The sequence below is a fragment of the Coturnix japonica genome, chromosome 18, assembly GCF_001577835.2.
Source record: "Coturnix japonica isolate 7356 chromosome 18, Coturnix japonica 2.1, whole genome shotgun sequence".
In the NCBI taxonomy this organism is placed as follows: domain Eukaryota; kingdom Metazoa; phylum Chordata; class Aves; order Galliformes; family Phasianidae; genus Coturnix; species Coturnix japonica.
The window spans coordinates 7,323,031-7,335,521 of record NC_029533.1 but is presented as its reverse complement, the minus strand read 5'-3'; the positions used below and the strand labels follow the sequence as shown (position 1 = coordinate 7,335,521).

The 12,491-nt window shown below is 38.6% G+C and overlaps 1 protein-coding gene across 9 annotated transcripts in view; it reads right to left on the bottom strand.

Annotated features, from left to right (window-relative positions):
- TEX2 (testis expressed 2) overlaps positions 1-12,491 on the bottom strand; it is a 39,932-nt gene that overhangs the window by 2,130 nt on the left and 25,311 nt on the right. For 7 of the 9 annotated variants that reach the window (XM_015879539.2, XM_032448214.1, XM_015879538.2 and 4 more), the window contains 7 exons: positions 12,114-12,382; positions 10,616-10,765; positions 9,072-9,171; positions 5,484-5,616; positions 2,334-2,456; positions 642-851; positions 323-443 (listed from right to left, as the gene is read on the bottom strand). In XM_015879539.2, coding sequence (XP_015735025.1) covers positions 323-443; positions 642-851; positions 2,334-2,456; positions 5,484-5,616; positions 9,072-9,171; positions 10,616-10,765; positions 12,114-12,382 — 1,106 coding nt within the window. Of the gene's footprint in view, positions 1-322; positions 444-641; positions 852-2,333; positions 2,457-3,765; positions 3,902-5,483; positions 5,617-9,071; positions 9,172-10,615; positions 10,766-12,113; positions 12,383-12,491 lie in introns of those variants that run through there. The other 2 variants (XM_015879537.2, XR_001558753.2) reach the window with 2 other exon arrangements.

The following is a 12,491-nucleotide window of genomic DNA, read 5'->3' as shown; positions in this document are numbered from 1 at the left end:
ACCTTACTGCCTCAGGTGTTCCTAATTTTAAACAGTCTGACCCTCCATCATCTAAGAACCAGCACCATGCTTTTGTTTAAATACCACAAATTCTGACACACCATCTATTTCACAGAAACGTCATGTTTAGATTAAAATAATTCTGACAAGCGTTAACCAGATTTCCATCCAGGTCTATACAGGATCTTAGGACTATTGCAGAAGTCAGATGAATTTTTAAGGCTCATTCCACTGAACAGAATGTCATGAACAAAATGGGGAACATAGGAAAAGAACCCACCAAAACTATAATTAACGAAACAAAAATGTTAAGGAAACACACCTGAAACTCTTGCTCCAGTTTCCTCTCTATCCACTCAGTTACATGAACCAGAGTGACTTCTCTCTCACCAAGTTTTGGCCGAGCTTTTAACTCCAGGTAGGGAGGTCTTCGAAAGCCATACCTTGAGACAGTACACAGAACAAGTTTTATTACCAACACTCCAACAAAACACATTTCAGTGTGTTAAATACACAGTGTTCTCCTAATAGCAATTCATACTAGCTGGTACCGTACATCTTCCAGAACCCATTTCAGCTGTGTTTTACATTTAAGTAGCACACACGTAAAACATTAGATCTTGCAGTTAAGTTCCTCTTACCATATTCTGTCAGTAGGTGGAGGTGGAATGTTAATTACTAGTGTTCCTCTGCACTCCTGTACTTCAACTGTTAGCAGCAGTGGAGTATTTGAGACTTCTTCAATTTTCTTCTTGATAAATTCTGTCTCTGTTGCTTTTTGAAAGTATTTTGACTTGGTGATTTTATCCACAATTCTCATGATCTTACTTGTCCGATGTCCTCCAACGTATCTTCAGATAGAAAACAAAAAATTACACCAAGGTAGTCCAAGGGATTTCCTATGAAATCAATAGAGTATGAAGGTGCTGGAAAAAAGGGAGGGCAATTTTGGCAGCGTGCACAACAATATTCCAAACATGGTTAACCATTCCTGCTACTTTTCCTGGCAATGCCACGCAGCAACCTAGTTTTTTTTTAGAACAGATGCCTTAAGGACTGAGTGTCTTTTCTCACACCTATCACATTTCAGAAACACACCCTAGTAGTAAGAGTATCATATGTAGTATTCTCCCATATCATGTTATACCTGACTGTGGCTCTTGTGTAGCACAGAGAGCCTTGCTAAAGCCTTGCCCTGCAAAAAAAGTAAAACTAAAATACAATCACAGTCCTCCAGCTGACTAGAGAGTGGTTACACCCTCACCAGGTCCTATAGCAGTCATAATACAGGTTTCTGAAAGCTGTAAAGAAATTCCTTCAACATCAAACTTAATGTTTTTTGTTCTCCTTCATTGCATTTTGATATGGAGCTCTTCATATGATGTATGCATTTTTTAAAGCCATGAAATGGATCAAGGAAATTATCCCAGTCATTCATTATGCAGTTTTTCAAAATGTTTTATGAGCAAAACTCAGAGAAAACCTCTTGGCACTTCCTGAATACATCATGGAACCTCTGTATATTCACTGTAAAGATCAGTGAGATGCATTCGGACAGAGGAAATGTGGTTATCTGAGACATTTCAGACATGTTCCTGGTTTTTCACTGCAGGCATTATTTAAATCACACATAAGAAGAGGAAAAAAAATCAGAACAGCGACCAAATCAAGGGATGACGTGGCAAAACCAACTTGAGGAAATTTTCTTTAGAATTCTTGTGCAGCATTAGAGGGCAGCATTGCATAGCTGAAGATACTCAAAGCTATTCAAGAAGGGAAGGGGGAGGGAACAAGAAAGTCTGGCTTGAACAACAATTATTTGATATCTTCTTCAAGAAAAGACACTGGAAACAAGGCATCAGCAGGATCAGTATGGATATAACGCTGTATACAAACAGTGTTTCAAGATAATGAACAAAATTCTGTTCCAGACTCTGCTTCCAAGCGGGACAGGCCGGGGAAGTTTCCCATAGAATCTCTGAACCAAAGACCTGGCTCTCTCTGTATTCAAGTAGTGAAGGAATCAGGAGGTATCAGACAGTACAGCACGCAGCTTATACTGCAGAAGTGCTGAATTGTGAACAGTGCTCCCAGAAGGATGAAACACGTGGCAAGAGCAGCTTTTATTTGTGATGTACACAGCTTGACTGCTGCTCTTTACTCTAGAAATGGTTGAGTTTTGTTTGTTTCACTGCTTGGATACACTCACTCTGACATCCTCTATCACAGTGAACACTATGGGACTGGACCACGATAATAGTTACAGTAAAACATCTGGAAACGGAGCAGGAGGAATAAAAGGATTCACAAGAAACACTACAAAGACAGCTCACCCTTCTGCTCCAGGAGTCACCTGCTTCTCTCCTGCCAATTCAGGAGCATCGTCCTCTTCTGATGACCCAGCACTGGAGGATTCCTCATCACTGTCTGCAAGACAATACGCCCTTGGCCTGAAACTGAAAGAATGCAATTTCCAGGTCAAACCCAATGTTCTTAAATAGCTATTCATCATGCTCAGCTCTGATTGCCATTGTGTATACTCCGAGATTCTGAAGTACTTTCTTTCCATATACTCTATTTAAAAATGTAAAATGCTCTGAAACCAGAGTGCCTTAACCAGCTTCAAAAGAGAAAAAACGTTTTTTCCAGCAAAATATAATCCTGCATTAAAAAAATATAATAACAATAACAATAATAATAATAATAATAATAATAAAAGATGTCAGGGAAACATCTATTCTACATATTCAAATTATATGTTTTGAAATGATTTAAATACATTTGGAAACATTTCTTCTGCTACTTGTGCCTTTGTACAAAAGGTGAGCAGTTTGTAGGTCAGGCAGGCTGTGGGTTTTTTGGTGGTTGTTTGTCTTTAAACTGACAGATGTTCATAAACTGAAAGGTGAGAGCACGTAACTCTGTCTCTCACAAAAAGCAAACCTAGGGCTCCAGCTTCCCATGCCAATGTCCACCAAATGAATCCCAGAATCTCTCAGGCGTTACCTGAGGTGCTCACACACACGTACCTCATCGTCACAGCACTGACAACCCAAGCTCAGCAGTTCCATTTTGTCTGCTCACACACACACAGCTCTGGCAATGCAGACACACTCTATAAGCAACAGTATCACATGCAGAGCACAACCCAATCACATCTTTCTTAATCCATTATTATTCATTTAAGGTGGATTTATTTTTTTGTTTGTATGTTTGTTTCCATTTCTTGAATAGAATTAAGATGAAATAAGGCCATCAATATCACATTGAGAAGAGGGAAGAAGTAAAGTAGGAGTAATAAAGAAGTTCTGCTCCTAGGGTACAAAATATCACTTGGTAGCAACTAATTCCTGGGCTTCAGCTACGGAAGAATTTATGCGCACAATCACACAAATTCAAATCTTTTAAACGGATTAATATCCAGGAAGGATACAGTGGATACAGTATCCACAGATCTCCACCTAATGCAAGAGCTTGAAACTGTTACACAAGCTGCAAAAGCACGTTTTTGACCCCAGGGACTATGCTCAGCATTCAAATAACCTGTTCAGAATACAAGTTATTGCTGTGCTTTGTTGTTTTTGTTCTATTTGGGGGCATTTTTTGGTGTGTTCGTTTGGTTTTGGGTTTTTTTTGCATACTCTAGGAGACTTGAAACATTTAATGACCTCACACAGGGCTGCTGTCTGCTATTCTCTGCACAGAACAAACTGTTACTTACTGCATGAAGTCCTAATGTAAAAGGACAGATCAAATGCAGCTCACCAGTGCTCAGCGCTCCTTTCTCACTGCCTACTTAAGAACGAGAGCAGCAATCCCATGACCTCTCTACAGAGCAGAATGTGCTGCCTAGGCTACTGGAATGGAATAAAACTCTTCTTATCCTGAGATGCATTTGGATCTGCAAAAGAGAAACAGCACAGCGAACTGAACCACCTCCCTGAGGATTTGGGAAGGAAAAAGGGGGGGGGTCCTGTCACAGGCTCACATAGTAACACTGGAGCTATTTCTCATGTTTTTAGGTCAGATTCAAATTATGTATTTTATACCTGGGTGTGACACAACTTCCCTTTCCTGTCCGTGTGATACCACTCTTACAAAAAAGGCACTTTTATTTGCCTGGGTGCAGGATCCTCTAAAGTGCCTCTAGGAGCCCATATACCTGCTGGTACACCACATGGTACACCAAAGCAAGAAAGGACTTACAAGGTATGAAACTGCATTAACTCTGTGTTAGCCTGCCTGTACTTGCCTACTCTTAGGTTTGTTAGAACCTGCTACTGTATCCATTTCATAAAGTTAGCAATTAAATCTCCTCTCCTGTTTCTTTGTGACATCCTGCATTTTCCTGAGAGCACATGCATGATAGAATGATTAAACTTCATTGCAGCACACTTTATTTCAAACCTAAAAGCACAAGCAAGCGACAAGTGGGATTCACAGGCAGTATAAGATGCAAACCCATCCAGAACAGTTTGGTTTATCATAACAAATGTCAACTGATCATTAAAAAGCCAGTAAAAAGAACTAACACAGCAGAGAGCACAGATGAGAAACTTTTCTATGCCTCAGTCTTTGAGGGTATTTTGTTGTTGGTGGTTTTGTTGGTTTTTTTTTTTTGTTATTGTTTCTGTTTTCAAATAATATCCATTGTAGCCAAGGGGGAAAAAAGAAATCTCATTCAAACATGACTTCTTTTCTGGTAAAGTTGACATATTTGGCCCTGAGCATTTGAATCAGTAGAGGGAGCATGAAACGTGCAATACAGCATTAGTCAGTGGTTCCACCTTAAAGCAATTGGTTGCTTAGCTACAGACATTTACATTTGCTTTGCTGTAGGCCTATCGCTCACTCAGAAAATGGTCATTTTTAACTATGAAATCTATGTGTTCCCTATTAGGGACAGATACAGAAAATATGCTACGAAGATTCTGTAGAGATGAGGACAAAAACAAGAATTCCACTTGAACAGACATTTCCTTCTTTAAATCCACTGTTTTGATGGACATAAAGGGATCTTTTGAAAGATTGTAACAGGTAAATAGAAAGTGGAAAATTGAGGAAAAGGGTGACTGAAGAATGGCTGTGATTATTTCTCATAATGCAATAAAGGTATTGAATAAGACTTCAATATTAACTGCTACACACTTTACAATAGTAGTTTTAAGTAGTACCAGCAAGTCTTTGACATCCTTACTGGCTAGGACACCAAATTAAGTCAATTTTTAATCACACAACATTTTTAAGCCCTACTGATATGTTAAAAATATGACTCTGCTATAGAAGCTGCCTAATAAGACAATTATCAATAGTGTAATCCAACATCAAAGTTACACTGAAAGACAAGAAGCTCTACACTCACACACACACACCACCCTCCAACTCCTTTCAATCTGTTACAGAGTCTGAGTTGCTTATGCACAAAGAAATTTCAACTTTTTCACCAGGAAATGTCAAGTTGCACCATCACTGCAATATCTTACCCTTCCTTGCCAATCTCCCCAACCTTCAGAGCTTCACCAAGAGGCTCTTTACCAAGTTTGGTCAAGTTCATCTTGGTCTCCAGAGTCATCAGAAAAGATCCGTTGTAAGACATTTCCAAATCAATCCAAAGCCCTAAAAAATTAACAACAGGCCGTACTTTAGAAATAGCAATTTCATTTTAATGCCAAGAGGAAACTTGAAAATTGAAAAAAAACAAATCTACTCATCACATTTTACCCAAAGAGGAAAAATGCTTTTTTGTCAACTGATTTTATTATTAATTCAGAATTAATTAAATACTTATCACAGCAAGTTGTTTTATAAGCTTAATGTGAATAGAGGAAGCTAAAGGTTAAAATATGCATCAAAGGCAAGGAGAAAGACAGATCAGTCCAGTACAGCTAATGACCTATAAAAGGAGCGTGATGTGATTTGCACACACCTAAACCGCTTAAGAGATCTGAATCAAGATAAAGAAAACAGAATTACAATCAGGGATTCACTTCAAATACTATCTGCAGTACTGCTCCAAGCCAAACTGCAATCAGGACACCCCTTTGTATTACACCCTCCACACGAAGCTGAAATCCCAGAACAACGTCTTTTGTTACACAACATGTTGTTTGGCTTTGCTTTCAACAATGGCTTATTGAAGAAGTATGAAAATGTTCTCTCAGTAACTCAACTGTCAGACTTCTTGTGACTCGCAGGTCATTACTGAGAACAATCCTAGATGTGTAGGGTTAAGGTCAATCCTATTGTCTGGGCAGACCACTCACAAAATCACCCAAAAAATCGTCTTAAGGAATAACTGCAACATTACATCCCACCTCCCAAATGACACCTGCAGTCCCACTGAGTGAAAAAGCTGCTGGTTATTTGCCAGCCAGAGATCAGAATTCAGATGCTACTAAGCACAGATGACAAATATTTCTTTTCTAGACACTGCAGCTGCACACAGCGTGCCTTACCAGTATCTAAGCATTTATTCAGATAGCCTTGACAGAAATGTCACTGAAACAGAACAGTGTTAACAGAAACAAGAGTTTCTTCCCTAATAACATCTGCTTATACATTTAGTTACTTTCCAATCTTTCCTTTGTTATCAAGCACTGATAGAAAAGTATGGATAAGGAAAAAAAAAAAAAAACACATCTCTGTCTGATATTTAATGCCTTGTAAAAAGTAACCACAAATGACTGATAGTCTCAAGACAGTCAAAGAAGTCTTTGAAGTGTTTTTGTTATTAAAAGGACATAAACAAAGCAGGTTATTTCCATAATTGCTCAATGCAAACTCTTAGAAACTCAACAACTCTGAGTTCACGTGTCATTCAACAACGTGAAAAATTACACAGGATTACAATTCTACAATAAATGTTTGCTCATCACAGTTTAGCAGAGCAATAAACTGAAGGAGTTCTTGCTGCTGCTGTGAGTGTTTAATAGAACCAGAAATATTCAGTCTCCTAAACCCCATCTCATGACTGAGAACAGCAGTCCTTGGTCATAACTGGAGTTATTAGAACAGAGAGAAAGGAATCCAAAAAATGTTTAAATCTGTTTCACTCAGATAACCTCATAAAGAACAGAACAAAACAACCACATCTACCCAAACAAAGCCTGGTACACTAAGGAATTTAATACAGCTTTGTTGACTTCCAATTTATTTCAATCAAGATTCTCAGTTTTCCTCTGTACAAAATACTGAACATACATCTTTGATCTACCTCGAGAGCCCTCTGCATCTCTGGCAGAGGAGATATGAGCTTATTCTGTCTATTAAGTTTTTATTTTTCTCCCCAAAACAGCTGGTTTCTCATGCCAATAAAACAATTTGCTCTTTTCAAACAGGTTCTTTTATAAAGCTCAGCACTAAGAAGCTGTGAGAACAACAAGCTGCAGAGATAAGGCTTTCCCAGAGCTGCAGGTCTCAGGCGAGAAGCCAGCAAACAAAAGCATTTGGATACGATCCGTACGATCCACACTGTTTGCTCCCAAGCAGCTTTGGGTTGTTTGGGTTTGTTCTTTTTAATTTATTTTTGTTTAAATGTTCAAGAGATTTTAACAACACCCCAGTGTCTGTTCTGTTCTCACTTTAATAAGCAAAAGGTTAGAGTTTGCTGACCTCCTCATGCCTTTAAGCAGTGCTTTGAGCAGCACTTTTTTTATGTTACTGATAGAGCGTTCTTTATTTTCTAATAAATGCTCAAGTATATTCTATTCTTGCAAGTCTGATGTTAACAGTTGATCAGAACTAGCAAAAAGCACTGAAGGAAGAGAGCCAGACATCAAAGCTACAGTTCAGTACATCTTCAAATAGAGCTTGTTGGATCTACGTGATCTTGTGATCCAAATTCTGACCCTTAGGAGCAGTGAGAGGAATGGAGGTCTTGAAGAGACAGAACGATACTGCAAAGCACTTAAGCTCATCCCAGGTATATCTGTGAATTCTAACAAGTGTTTCATTAAATCAGTAACACATACAAGAAAAATCTTAAATCTTAAGACTATTCACAATATTAAAATATTGTCAAATTGAAGCAGAATGAATTTGCAACTTTAAGCACTGACGATCAAATTGGTAAAAAGGCAACAACAAATAACCCAGTAATCTGTTCCAACTTTGCTCTATGTTTGTTGTTCTAAATATACCACAGAGATTTGCTGAAGTTTTGGCTTGTTTCTGGCCCATAATTTACAGCCTCCCCAGAGGTCTCTAATATTCTTAAGTAGTATTTATCAATTCATTAAATTCCTACATCTCACTACTGGCTCACTGGTTCAGCACCATCCAGAAATGACTTAGTCTTTATATCTTCATATAAAAGTTGGAAGAGCAGTTTACAAGTTGTTTGTCATGTAACCCATAGTTGTACCACATCAGGCCCTCCAAGGAAATCTTTCCCTTCAGACCAATTAGAAACTGTTCCACCTCAAGTCAGATAATTCTCTTAACATATCACCAACTCAGTGTAACAACACAGTAAGTAAAGGATTGGATGGACCGAGAGCAGACTATGAAACCCATAATAAACTCAAAAACAATTTCAAATGAAAGACTGCTCTGATTACACACCTTAGAAGAAAGACAAGAAGTAGCTCTTTAAATACAGCATCTTTTTTTTTTTTTTCAAAGCAACACTATAACTTTTGTTTTCTGAGTTATTATAATTGTGTTTTCTGAATCACTGCTTTCAAAGCTGAGCAACTTCTAGAGAGCCAAATCTATTTTCTATTTTACAGAATCAGTTCTTTCCTGATGAGATGCGCATTGTTCTCTGTAGTCCACAACAAAGTGGCAGATGCATCTCTCTTGTATGCTAATTTCAGTTTAGTTCTGTAATGAAATTGAATCTATAATTTTTCCCAGAGGAAAGACATGCTCACATTTCATTAATTTCTGTATCTACACAATTATGTTTATACTAAGCCTGATGTTACAGAGATCTCTCAGAACCTTGGCAGAATGAATGTGTGCCTTCCCTAAACTGAAACACCTGCAAGAGCAACAGATCAAAAACACAGTTCTACAAAGATACAAGGGCACAAATCTGGCGAATACGGAAGAAGAAACATGTATTTTACCTCTGTAATCAATAGAGGGTTTGAAGGCTTGAAGGATCTTCGGCACAGCTATCCCCATGTCAAGCTCAGTCAGTGTTAGCTCATTCATGAAGTATGGCAGCTATATGAACAGAACATGCAGGTCAAGATCATGTTGTGAAACTATTGATCATCATGTCCTGAGAGTAGGAAGGTCATTAAATTTAAGGAATTAATTGAACAACCAGTGAAAGATAGCAAATGTGATTATGCAAACTTCCTCAAACGCTAAGATTTCACATTTGCTAGTTTCAAAATGTTATTTTAGGGAGAGATTTAGCATGTGAACTTAGAGAATACTTTTAAAGCTACGTTTAGGTTCAGATGTTGACTTCAAGTTTTCAGGGTGCTTTGTAGTCAAAGCATGAAAGCAGCTCAGGAGCAGTCTAATTCCTTCTGTACTGGGAATATGAGCCAAAGATTTTTTCATATATTAAGTTCAGACAGGTATTTTAAAACCAAAGTTACATCAGTGTCTCAGCTATTTTTATTAAAGGCAAATTATTTCATAACACATTAAATACATCCCATAATTTTAGTGTTACAACACTGAAAGGAAGAGTATTTCAGGTATTGGAGCATCTATTTACTTGTAAGCATTTCTAATTGTTAGAATTTCTGTCTCTTGAGAAATAAAGCTTTAGCCTATCAAAATACATCCATCCCCCATACTCAAGTCTTTCCACTCAACTGTTTCCAATTAGATGTTTGAATATCCTGCTGTCACAAATGTGGAAACAGCCAGGGCAGAATTAGGTTACTGCTTATTTCCCAAAGCACAAACAACACTATCTCACAGCTGGTGCTGGCAGCTAAATTTCAGAGCTCTTGTCAACAAGCCTACATCTTCTCTCGCCTTCAGGAACAGGCAAACTCCTCCCGCAACATCAGGAGCTGAACAAGCCAATGATTAACTGCTGCTGTTCAGAAGAGTTACAGAATGCAAAGGAAAGACCCAGAAGTCACTCAAAAGCAACACTTCTCCCTTTACCTTTTGAGCTTATGCAGTCAAACAATTACATCCCATCACCTCAGAGCTTAACTACTACCACCACCAACCTCTCCTGCAAATGGTCTAAGTCTGAAGGTGGTTCTCTGACCTCCTTTTTTCTCTATAGGAATCTACTGTTTCCCATAACAGATTTCATTTAAAACTCTTATCTTCGCAATCCAGTGGAAAAAACAACAAACCTAAAACATTAGTACAGTAATCCTGGCAATAGAGACCTGATTCAGTAAGCTTAATAACTTACAGCCAGCTCTATTTACCCTTCCAGTAAATACAGTAATATTTCTACTTTTTAAACATATAAACTTTGTAGATGCAAGTAGTTGGTCAGAAACTGAAGTAACAAAGTCAACTTACCACAGTCCCACTGTGAAATAAATAGTAAAACTTGCTTGAAACTCTGCAACACATTTATCTACCCCAATGTTTCTCCTAGATATTCATACCTCTGCAAGTGAGTTTCTTCTGATTTTGAACTCAAAAAAACATGCAAAGTAAATGTTTCCAGATTAGTTACCTTTATTTTACTAAGTTTCATTTGGATCTTCTTTGACACTAGATCAGACCAATATTTTTCTCCCAAAAAATCCCAAAATATTCTTCCAAGCAAAGCGTTCACCCAGACCTCCTGTTCTTCTTCCTCGGCTTCCACATGGGCATCAGGTAACTGAAAACACAGAGCAGGTTATCAGCATGAAAATTCAAAGTCAGAAAAGGTCAGAAAAGGGCTCGGTTACACCAGGAAGTTCAGTGTTAGAGCCTAGGTCAGCTAAGAACTTTAATGTTCAACTCTGATGACAGCTTTGCAGCCATGTCAACTGGCCTGACATAAGCTTGCTTGTCATCATCCTGACATGCAACAGAGCAAATGAGACTATGCTGCTACAACTTTACCTCTGGCAATGAAACGAGAGCATTGTATTTATTTTATCCACTGGCAGAAAAAGCAGATCATCTCAGAGTGGGCAGACCTGCAAACATGTCTGTGGCAGAAACACTCTCCCTTCCCAACAGACCTTACAACAGCTATGCCACTCTTTATATTTACAAACAGAGAAAAGCAGAGCCCCATATTACATACAGTTCTGAGAAGTCACAAATTGAAGATAAATACAGTACAAGGAAACATACTCTTCCTTCCAATGGTTACATATAGGTTTCAGGAAATGATTTTATTCCTTTGGCTGCATAAAAGGTTTTGTCTACAATCCAAGAGAGTTATGTGTTGGTTTACTGGAGAAACCATCTCAAAACACATGAGAATACTGCACATTCAGATGTTGCACCTCTGACTACACACATGAAAGCAAAAGCAGCTGAAATAATCTGGGGTGTGTACATAACACCATCTATTTTATTATAACCAGCAGGCTGGTACATTAGGCAAGACAAAATATTTAATGTCTTTGAACTACCTGCAATGAAAAGAGAGTCTGTCATTATTACAGGTAGAAAGTCTGAAGCCAACAGAAGAGCAGTGCTTTCTAAGAGCAATCATGTCGATGCTACAGTTCTGAATATCATTTTTTGGCAGTGACTGCTCCCAGTGGCTGCAATCTCACGCAGCAGCTTCTGCTGTGACTCACTGTGTCCAAGTTTCCCACCTGTTATCTATTTATAGAAGTGTTTTTGACCTCTGCTCAATTCAGCAGTGAATCCGTCACTGTTTCTGGGGCTGTCAGGGGCCAGACTGGCTTTTTTCCTGGGTGAGATGCAGACTTTTTTTTTCCCCCCATATGCTGTACTGTGGCCTCCTGTGCCTTTCTGAACATCTATGAATGTCTGTCACAGGTGCAGAACACAAATTACACCTTTGAAAAGCAAGGTGACCACACTTTTTGTTAAGGTTCCCTATGTTAAGTGCTGTGTTTTATACTAGTCTTAGAAAGAGGGATTCATAAATATGCTAGCTGTTTTTTTTCCCCCCCCTCCTACTTTACTCGTTTCTAATTGAAATAGTTAACAAGATAAAATACAACACCACCTTTGAAGTATCTCTGTGGAAAAAGCATTACCTTTTTCACAGCTGTGGGGCTGCTATCTGCACTGCGGACTGGACTACCCGATGGGCTCTTCTTTTCCTGTGGAACACACTTTGCCATATAAATATTGTAGTCCAGGAGCATTTTCTGCCGCAGATTGCCAGCCAGATCCTTCTGTTTAGGCTGGGATGCAATTTCTTCTACACTTCCCTTGCTGCTGCTACGGCTGTGTGTAAGAACTCCAGACTGACTCTCCGTTCTAGCGTGTGCTGGCAAGATCCCTAAAGCCAAAGGAATAATACCTGGTAAACAGAAAAGGAATTTGACAGTCCCACAGCAGAACCTATAACCAAACATTTCAAGGAACAGCAGATTTAATTTATTCTGAAAAAGACCAACGTAGTGCTTTCT